Raw genomic sequence first — 10984 nt, 5'->3', positions numbered from 1 at the left:
CCAAAATTAAAGTCTGATTGACTGATTATCGAATAAGGACAAACAAGAAAAGTGGTAGGTGAGGGAGGAACATACAACCTTCTCCACAATAAGTTTATTAAGTCTCAATTTACAGAGAACACGCTTAACACGTTTTGGGCACATCTTCAGGAGTTTATATGAAATTTTGATCTCTTTCCGACTGAAAAACAAATTACGTTACTTCCTTTCTGAAAACGTTCCTTATTTGTGCATATCAAAACTGCTGTTAACGTGCTTTAGAAACTAAAAAATTTAAATGGGTGTTGCACATTTTCTCATTTTTAGGAAACGGGAAAAGATATAATCCAATTTAGAAACCAGGTTTTAGTGTTAAACTGTCTCTAAAACTTTCCCCATTTAACAAACTCTGTAGATCTAAACATGCATATGCAAAAAAAATCTATATAACAAAATCCCCATATGCATCACCAATTTGACACCCTGTATTTAACGATATAAAAGTAATATTATATAATTTTAGGTTTAAATTGGCCTTTGCAGACCAAAAAACACTTGTAATCAACATCTATTAAAAATCATTTGTTACTTGGTTGGATCATTAATTTGTATTAAGTAGAGTGAAGCATGCAAATTCCAATACACAGTGTTCAAAAAAGTGGTTTAAAAATAAAATAAAAAAATTAAGTTTTTTTCAAATGAAACACACCAATTTTTATCTTGTTGGTCCAAAATCTGGGTAAGTTTATCTGGGACTAAAGGCTAATTTTACCATCGCCAAATCATACTAAGTAAACGTAATAATATAAGAAAGGTGCAATATTTTCACTCCTTTTTATAAACATCTTTATACAAATTTACATTTATTTTCAATCACCACAAAATAAATAAAAAATGGAATGCTCTTTTTTCCTAAAAGTCTGATTCCCTGAACTGATATAAGTTTAAAAATTCCTGAAAGTAAAAAAAATTATTAGGCATTTTTAAAATTTCCATTTTTGGACCAATTTAGTGGACACCCTGTATAATTATTTGCTCAAATTTACACTCATAGTGTTCAAATAGACCCTAATTAAAATATGAAAACAATGCACTAACAATAGTTAAAATTTTACCTTTGTTAAATGACGTCATTTTTTAGCATCTTTCTTTCTCGCATATGAAACATGTGAAATGGATGACTTTCACAAAAAATACTGTAATTGATTTTGTCATGTTTACACACATGCGTGTTTTGGCGTCATTTAAAATAGTTTATTTTAAATGACGCCAAAACACATTTAGTTTGTTTACATTTTTGGCAAGACTGAAACAGACATTCCTAAATGCAACATCGTAATGGAATCTTGGGTTGCCTGGAAATTTTCACTAAATGCACGTGTAACTCGTTAAGCATGTTTTGAAAATACTCCGCGTTTGATAGTTTAAACAAAATGTGTATCACATATCTAAAAGTAATGCTAATACGTAAAACTACACAGTCTTATCTAAAGTTGTTGAACATAAAATTGTACAGCAGCAGCCGATAGATGAAAGTGCTTTCAGCTAGGTGAAAGGCAAGTGGCGTAAATAATAACTGGGAGAGTTCACTACGTTTCTACCGCAAATAAGCTAATTGGCAATTAGACACATATCCAAGAAATTTCCGTCAATAATGGGACATCAAAGCTTCACACGTATTGTGGAAACCACAAACATCTGTGTGGAAATAAACTGTCGGAAATGCAGTTAAAAATTGAAAAACGGATATTTTGCTACATTTATGTCAGTTTATATGGTGGACAAACGTAATGCCATCTCCGAGGAAGTCATATGAATGATAATCAAATTGAGCAAATGGTATACAATGCAAATAATAAATGTATATGCCCCGACAAGTACTTCAGAAGATTGTAGAAACAGAAGAATTCTTTGAAGGTATATCTACCGCAAAAACATGGAAAAGTCATACTTCGGGGATTTAAATGTAAAAGTGGGGAAAAGAAACCAAAACGACACATTTGTCGGGAGTTATAGACTAGGGGAGACAGAGGAAATATGTTTGTGGACTTCCTAAGCAATGAAAACCCTTATTGCTTACACACATTTTTCAACAAGTTACCTCAACGCAGATGGACGTGGAGAAGCCCAGACAATTTAACAAGCCTGGTTTCGCTGAGCAAAGTTCGCTGAGCAAGCCTGGTTAATAATAATAACCCTAACAAAAAAAACAACACAATACAATCCCATATACCTTGCATTTCTTGATTTCCAAAAGACATTTGATTCAATAAAAATGTTGGGTAAGTCGTGGAATGAGACCCTCCTCATCCCACGACTTAACGAAAAGATTGATGGATCACTTCTCCTAATCTACGCTCTGCAGATGGCATCGTCATCATTTCCAACAAGTTATGCGAACTAACAGAAATGTTGCATTAATTCAATGAAGCTTCTAAAAGTATAGGGCCGAAAACTGGAAGAAACACGAAGAGCCTATGTCCCTGGCTGAAGAAAAAGAAGTTTAATTAACAATATTTTTCGAACAAAGCTCCCAGCAATTTTCTGCAATTATTAGAGCTGTCTGCACATTCGTTTCCCAACAACAAACTTTGTATACAGTGTATTTCAAATAGCATTTACATACATTGTATAAGAATATTGTGTTGTCATATGTAACTGTTGTTCGCTTTTATATTTCAAGATATGCGAAGATAAGATCTTAACTTCAAGAAATTTCTTTATTTCTACCCTGAATCAGCTTTATGTTATGATAAAATTATTGTTGTTGTTAAACAAAAAAAAAATCCATTTCTGATATTATTTGTAAAATTGGCTCAAAAAAACAATTAGGTTGCATATTTTAAGATAAAATAGAAATAGACCGCAATGAAAATTGAATTATCAGTCATTTTACATTCCTCGGTGGCTTCAATTTAAAATAAGATCCTATAAAATTGTATTTTTCCAGAAAACAGGCTAATAGGGCATAATCTAATGCTTAGTACAAATTTAAATAAAAGCGAACTATTACACTTTTGCTCCAACAATGTGACAGAATCATGTCACATGCAACATTTTCTTCCATCTTTGTTTAAATCATTGATTTGTAGTATTTTTCCTTTAACCGTTAAATTTAATTTGTTCCGCTCTGTTTATTATTCACGAGCAGTCGGTAGTGACAGGAAATTGTACATTTTTCGTATAATATATTGCTATAAAAGCCCAAAGTGAGTAATTTTTATTTCAATGTAGCCCCATTCTAATAATGGCAACACCGTTTAATATAGCTTTTATGACTAATAAATAAAAAAAATATTAATCTTTTAAGCCAATGTTTATGAGGTCACGCTTTTATCATTAATTTCCCGGGAAATATTTGCACACCAATATGATCCGCACAAATCCATCATCAATGGCAGGTGAATTACAAAGTAATTAACTTGCGATTAACCTACGTTTTTAAAATTAATATTCGGATACTGTTTGTGTAGGTGTGGATCATTTAGATTAGGAAAGTCACTAGTGAATACACGTGCCAGCAGTGATTTTCTTTTGCAAATGCAAAGCGTAAATTTGATTTCCTACGATCGTGCGGAAAAGTGTACTTTGCCGCATGATTTTTCATGGCGGAAGTAGCACTTTAGTACTTTACCGCACGATTTTGATTGAATTGATAATTTGATTAATTATACGTTATATTTAGTTATTTTTTTACATGTTCAGTTTAAGTGACTATTTAATAACTATTTGTTTATGTATTACAATGTAAATGAACTGTTTTGCCTGAGTAGTATGGTATGGTAGTAAACCTAAAAAAAATATTTTGACAACGTCTAAAATCTCAACTGACAACCCACCTGCAAGAAATTTAATTGACTGGTTTTCTATTGTAACCCCTTCATGTACAAATAGCATGACATAAACACTAATTGTAAAATGCTAATGTTCTCATTGTAGTTTTCTGCAGGATCGTAGGAAAAACATTGTACCTAATACGTGCCGGAAGTGTCTTTTCCGCACTCGATAGCGGACCGAACTGCAATCAGCGTACGGAAAAGTGCCACTTCCCGCACTTGTTAGGTAAATAACGCTACTAGTTCATACGTAAATAAATTAATCTCTAAGAAAGCAGTGTTGTGACCTCGTAATAATAGCATATGGTTTAAGTATTACGAAAATGAATTTTAGACCACATACACATCGTATCCATTAATGGGAATTTTCAATCTGAAAAAGCTCTATCTACTTGAAAGCCATCTGATGTATATGGGTCAGATTAAAATTTTTCAAATTTTAATCAGAATAAAAATAGAAGAAAATATGATCATGGTTTTGGCAATGTGTACAGGTTTAAAAAGCACTGTGGATTGAAATGAGATTAATGACATGGGACCACCATAAAATTAATAAAATCCGTTGAACCTACAACAAAGATGATTTTACCTGTTTTATTGTACTAATTTATTATGTTCAACTTTATGGCTGTAAAACTGTTCCATAAAGAGCCTATAATACGGACATTCGGATACAAACTTCTGTAATTGATTAAAAAAATTGGTTTTTGGACCTTCAGAAATTCTACCCAGCTGTAAGAATTGCAAAAGTTTAAAAATTAAAACCTATTATAACAAGAGGCTTATTTTTGTTTCCTGCGTTCGTTGTTTTGGAAGAATGTAGGCGAAATTTCAAACAAAATTAGGATGACGTACCTAACAATAGAATAGTAAATGTTTTGAAAAGTAAGAAAAACTGAAGCAAACGTCACATTCAAAACACACTCTACCTGTCTATTATATAGTTGCGTTATTCTATTTTTCTTTTATTTTGTGCATAGTTATTTTATTCTTACTTTTTCTCGAGAAATCCGTTTATGTTGTGTTTTATAAGTAGTTATTAGTGAGTCAGTCTGAAGTATTACCATATGATGTCAATGTTAATTTCTGAGTTAAAATTCTAGTTTAATGTTGAAATGAACCTATAAAACTACTCGTTAGGAGATCGAGACGAGAAACTGTAACATTATCTCTACGCGCAGCAACAGTGCTTTTCATAATCTTCAGGAATATGATACACCAGGTTTTTTAAGAAAAAGTTAATATTTGCATAAAAATTGCAAAAAAATTTTTGTTTTTATAATATAAAGCTAAGACAAAAGTTGTTGAGTATCTTCTACACATCTTTTACTACTAAATAAATAAATTCTGAGGTATTATTCTTGTTATGAGAGTAAAACAGTTAAAGATACAAAAAGTAATGATTTGTAGTGTACGATCCTCGGTTTGATAGTTTATGGCGGTTTTTTTGGAAAGCTGAATCTGTTTTACTCTGAGTCAAATTTCAACAGTATAGCCGACGCTACGCAAAATTTATTTCTGCATCTCCAGGGATGTTTTCCCATTAATTTTTTCTATTTCTCGTTTAGGTTCGTATATCACAAATCATTAAGTCATTTCTGGGTTTACCAAGGAAAGCTCCTATAGAAGTCTATAAAAATGAATTTCTTATAATAAGAAATCCATTAGAAGAGAATCCATAATAATTATAAAAATCGATCGTAGGAAAATGTTTTGTTCCTTACACTTGTGGACAGCATCTTTTCTATACTCGACTGCTGACTAAAATCGCGTGCGGAAAAGTATTACTTTTCGTTAACCTGAACAACGCAAAGCGGAATAAGGGCAAGCTGTCGAGTGCAAAACATTTTGTGACGAAAAACAAATTGTTTGTAAGGTTCATTTTTTTCTTTGTCTGTTACGTCATCATTGGTTTTCAAATAGAATATTGACGTCATCGGCATTGAATCAGAGTCGGAATATCCGCTCGATTGGACGCCATTGTTAGTTAGACGTAAACAAAAACAAATCCTTATTTGTAATTGTAGATTTTCCAATATGTGGAAATAATAACTTTCTAGTAAGTTGCAACTAATACATATAAAAAATATAAATTATAGTTTATGTAAATTGGTTATTAACAATTATTTCACAGATAAGTTAAAACTGTTACCATGCTTTTAACGTTAATCGTCAAATAACAGAGTTACTTAAAAAACAAAGATAGTCTAAAAAATTTCTATATTTTATTCAGGGTGCGAACCATGGTTATTGCAGATTAGGTATATTTAACAAAAAGTGGCTCTGAAACATTTCTTGCCATTGGATCAAAAGCGGTTTTAATTTTAAGACACTAACAGAAAGTCATTAGAACGAAGATAAGAGCCGCTAAGAATGAGAATGGCTGAAACCACAGTGTGAAGAACTAGAACAATTACAAAGAATACCCGATGACTTCAACCTACGCAGAAAGATAAAAGAAACGGCAGGAGTATATAAGAAGAGTCCATTCTCTAATGTAGAAAACGATCAGGGAGAATTAGCGCACGATGATCAACAGCGTAAAATCATATGGGAAAACTATATTAGCAACCTTTTTGCCGATGAAAGACCTGCTATTGAAAATGTAGACGACAAAGACCTCTTGGGACCTCCCGTCACAAAAGAGGAAATTATAAGAGCGATCAATGCATTCAAAGGTAGAAAGGCGATTGGCACAGACCGCATACCTGTAGAGTTGCTTAAAGTATTGGACGACAAAAGCATCACAGTTCTTCAGACGATATTTAATCGAGTCTATAACACAGGAGAATATACCGCCAAATGGTTAACATCGAATTCCTTAAGATGAATGAAGATATTCCTTAAGATGATCCACTACAGAATATCAAAATAAAATGCGAAAGAAACATCGAATCCACATAATTTGGATTCAGACGAGGTTTAGGCACGAGAGAAGCATTAGCTGCGACTCAAGTACTGATTCAGAACTGCAACGATCAGAGAAAGGATATAATGCTGTATTTCATCTATTATGAAAAGGCGTTCGACAGAATCCAACATCATAAACATCCAAATCCTAAATAGATTGGACATAGACCAAAAAGACATCCGTTGCATTCAAAGCTTATACTGGAACCAAATGGCTGAAGTTAGAGTTGGTAACGATTTCACAGAAGCAAGACCAATTTGTAGAGGGGTCAGACAAGGGTGTGTTCCCTCCCCATTTCTCTTCAATTTATATTCTGAAGCCATTTTTCAGAAAGCCCTAGAAGAACGCAATGTGGGCGTTAAGTTGAATGGTGTATGGGTCAATAATATTCGTTATGCGGACGACACAGTTCTAATTGCAGATAACATGGAGGATTTGCGGGATATGCTTGGGACTGTCGGGGAATGCAGTAAGAACATGGGCCTCAATATCAACACCAAGAAGACTAAATTGATACTATAATTACTCGAAAGCCACCAGAATTTCAAAACTCAAGCCTAACATATGAGAATCAACCAATAGAGCGAGTAAATAAATTTAAATATCTAGGAACGTGGTTGTGTGAAAACTGGGAATCAGACACAGAAATCAGATGGCGGATTGAAAATGCCTGTAGTGCGTTCATGAAATTCAAAAAAGTGCTTACCAATACTGATTTTGATCTTGGCTTGAGAATTAGATTTGTCAAATGCTATGTCTTGACAGTGTTGCTTTATGGCATGGAGGGATGGACACTGAAGGTGAGCACTATGAACAAGCTGGAAGCATTCGAGATGTGGGTCTATAGGCATGTACTGAGGATTCCATGGACTGCAAGAAGAACCAACGATGAGGTCTTGAGAATAATCAATAAACACCGCGAACTGCTAGACATCATTAAACGTCGAAAAACAGCATACCACGTAATACGCAACGAGAGGTTCCAAAATGCTGCAAGTAAATATGTAAGATAAGCAATAAAATACATTTTCAATTACATAGTTCAAATAGTGTTTTTTTTTCAAGTACAAAGTTACAATAGTGTTTTTTTCTATCCCGGAAATTCAATTAATTCGTGAGTGCTGTCTTTCCAATAGCTGTTAGCGAATTGGAAAACAGTGTGAAAGCTGATAAAACCTCCAACAGTTGCAATAAATAAAGAAACTCAATATGAGAACATCCAGTTCCATCCTAATCTCAGGAATAAAATATGAAATTTGATACTTCACTGTATTGCTAGTTTTTTTTCTTGTTGCAACTTTGGAGAAATTGAATCAAATACTTAACTTTCCAAGAATAGTGCCTGACATTAATATTTATATTTGGTTCACTGGTACAATATTAAAGTAATTAATCAGGACAGTCGTATTTTTACGCTGTGTAAATCAATAATGTCAATCTCAATTTACCTTGAACGCAACAAATGAGAATATGTAGAAAAAGGTACAATGCTGAACTGTCAAACACAATGTTGTTTCCTTTGAAAATAATTGCATTTTCAACTGGCTTATGTCGTCACTGTTGTGAATTGTTCGTCGTACTCTCTCTGATGGATGTTTTTGTCAAATCCCGATTTGTTTACTAGACACTTTAAAGTTACGCAACTTTTTTCACGTTTTATACCGCTTTTTTCCGTTATACCTATAATGCAAAGCTTTTGCTAAAAATAATTTCTCTGAAGGCATGTTCTCGTCTTCATAGCATTATTTATATCTCAGCATAATTACTGCTTTTAAAACAAACTAGAGTGTAGGAGCGTTTCATTATAATATCAGTTTGCACGGTTCACTCAAAGCTCACTCTGTAGTCACCTCACCTATTTTTAAAAATAGGAAAGTCTGGCATCCGGATTAAATTTTCTTTTTGACACTCATATTACTCGAAGCGAGCATTCCTGGTCGTCCTTTTCACTTTTATTTAATTAACAAAACACTGCAAAACGGTGATTTTCTAGACCGTACAAGTAAACTTACGGAGATGGTGCATGCTACTTTAAATATTTAAGTTAAGGAATTGCTACCACTGACCGCTAACATCGTCTGACTAAAAGCACAAACAAAGCAAATAAAGGTAAAGTTACCAGTACTTAAATCAAAATGATTCCTTTAATTGTAAAGTCACATTTTTATAATGGTTCGATGTTTTGTTTGGGAATTAAATCCAATCCACTGTCGTGTTATGTTTATACGAAATTTTTTGCTTAAAATAGCAAAATCTTTAATCAATTTCTTCAATTTTTTTGGTTTGTAATAAACATTTTGTCTATCGTAATGTAAAAACTGCAGTACTCTATACATATTCCTGTAACATTCGATATCGGAGAAATATCAGAAAATATTTTTTGAGTGGGTGACCATTCTGGATTTAGCAAATTTGATGATTGTTTATTAACGGGACCGACAATAAACCACCAACTAAAACGGACATATTAACCTATTTTATTCGTTTGCAGAAATATTGTTGGAAATTTAGATTTTTCTGGTAAATTTAGGATAAGTGATGTGGGTAGATGTCCAAGTTAATGAGGCTTAACAGTTATTCGGCATGGCAACTGTTGCCTGTCTCGTTACTTGGAACTTTATAAAGTGTATCATAAATAACAATTATTGTTATGGTTTTATCTCTGTCATACTTAGCGTGACAGAGCAAAGCAGATATCCCAAAGTTATTGTGAAATATCTTTAGATTTACCTAAGAACAGGTACAGTCAAGTGTTTTACTAAAAGTTCCAGAAAACAAGTAAGTATAACGTTTTAATTTTTTTTTTCAAACTAGAGCAGGCTATGATATTTGTATATTTGAAACAGATTTTTATAGATGCAGCGTTGCCAGGTCTATTCAGAATTGTTAAATTGTATAAGGGTTTTTTAGTAGCTACTAGCTATAGTAATCACTTGAAAACGGATCAACAAAATCCAAGAAATCAGAGAATACTCAGTACCATACTAAGGATAAACACGAACTAAGAAGTTCTCTAAGATTTTACCGACGGTTTGTAGAAAAATTTGCGAACATCGCAGCTTCGTTACATCAACTTACTGAGGAAAGAACCAACACCCTTCTGTTGGAATACTCAATGTGATACAACTTTCAGAAGGTCAAAAGCAGCACTTTGCTCGAGTCCCATCTTCAGTTATCCACAACCAAAATCAGTCTGAAATCAGTCAAATCCAAAACGGAGAAGAACATGTCATTGAGTACTTCAGAAGGAAACTTACTAAAGCAGAATGGAACTACTGTGTAACGAGAAATAACTGGCAATAGTAAAATCACCTTCACAAATACTTATATGGACAGGAATTCAAATGGCTTCTCGGAATGAAACAACCGGAAGGGCAAGTAGCAAGATGGTTTGAAGAACTCCAGCAGTATAATTTCAACATCAAGCATCGAACCGGAAAGCTGCATAATAACGCATATGCTCTATCAAGAAGACCTTGCAACATTACCAGGAAAAGAATGCGCAGAAGTTGTTTTCATCAGAATGGTTTAGCTGAAAGCCGATTATAAGTGGAATGTCGATCAAATTAGAAAGGATCAACTAATAGACAGCTATATAGGCTCATTGTTGTTGAAGAAGGAACAAAGCGAGCCAAGACCAGCATGGAAAGACATATCTAGCAAAGGCGTGACGTTCAAGGCACTTTAGGCTTAGTGGGACAAGCTTGCATTTGAAGACGGCTTGCTAAGAAGAGTATGTGAAAGTGTTAATGGAAAATAGACTAAAGAAAGGGTTGTCCTCGTACTTGAGGAAATGCATTATGCAAAAAACTAGTGCTCATTTGGTAGTCAATAAGCAGTACAAAGTAGGACTGCCATACAGGTTTGAGACAAACAGAGGCAACAAATACCTTCTTATTGCCATGGACTACTTTAGCAAATGGTCTGAAGTGTTTGCTATTTCAAATCAAGAAGCCAGCACTTTCGATGTTCTCATCGAAAATGTCTTCAGTAGATTTGGTGTGCCGTTGGAGTTACATTCTGACCAGCGACGAAACTTTGAGTTTAAGCTCTTTCACAGGCTCTGTGACCTGCTAGACATTAGAAAAACCCCCGAACAACACCACTACATCCTCAGTTGGAAAGGTTCCATAAGACTATAAAGCAACATCTCTCAAAAGTTGTCGACCAATATCAGAAGGATTGGGACCAGCATATTCCGCTCTTCTTCATGGCGTATAGAGCAGCACTCCCCAACTCAACAGGACAGTCACTATCC

At 33.9% G+C, this 10984-nt stretch overlaps 1 protein-coding gene across 1 annotated transcript; it reads left to right on the top strand.

Annotated features, from left to right (window-relative positions):
* The first annotated feature begins 6194 nt into the window (after positions 1 to 6194).
* On the top strand, positions 6195 to 6645 carry LOC145738062 (uncharacterized). The gene is made up of 2 exons (XM_081992916.1): positions 6195 to 6211; positions 6264 to 6645. The coding sequence occupies exons 1-2, from the start codon at positions 6195 to 6197 to the stop codon at positions 6643 to 6645; spliced, it is 399 nt and encodes a 132-aa protein (XP_081849042.1).
* Positions 6646 to 10984: the final 4339 nt, after the last annotated feature.

This window comes from Ips typographus, linkage group LG1, assembly GCF_016097725.1.
Source record: "Ips typographus isolate SLU linkage group LG1, UJ_Ityp_2.0, whole genome shotgun sequence".
In the NCBI taxonomy this organism is placed as follows: Eukaryota; Metazoa; Arthropoda; class Insecta; order Coleoptera; family Curculionidae; genus Ips; species Ips typographus.
This window is presented reverse-complemented; position numbering and strand designations above follow the sequence as displayed.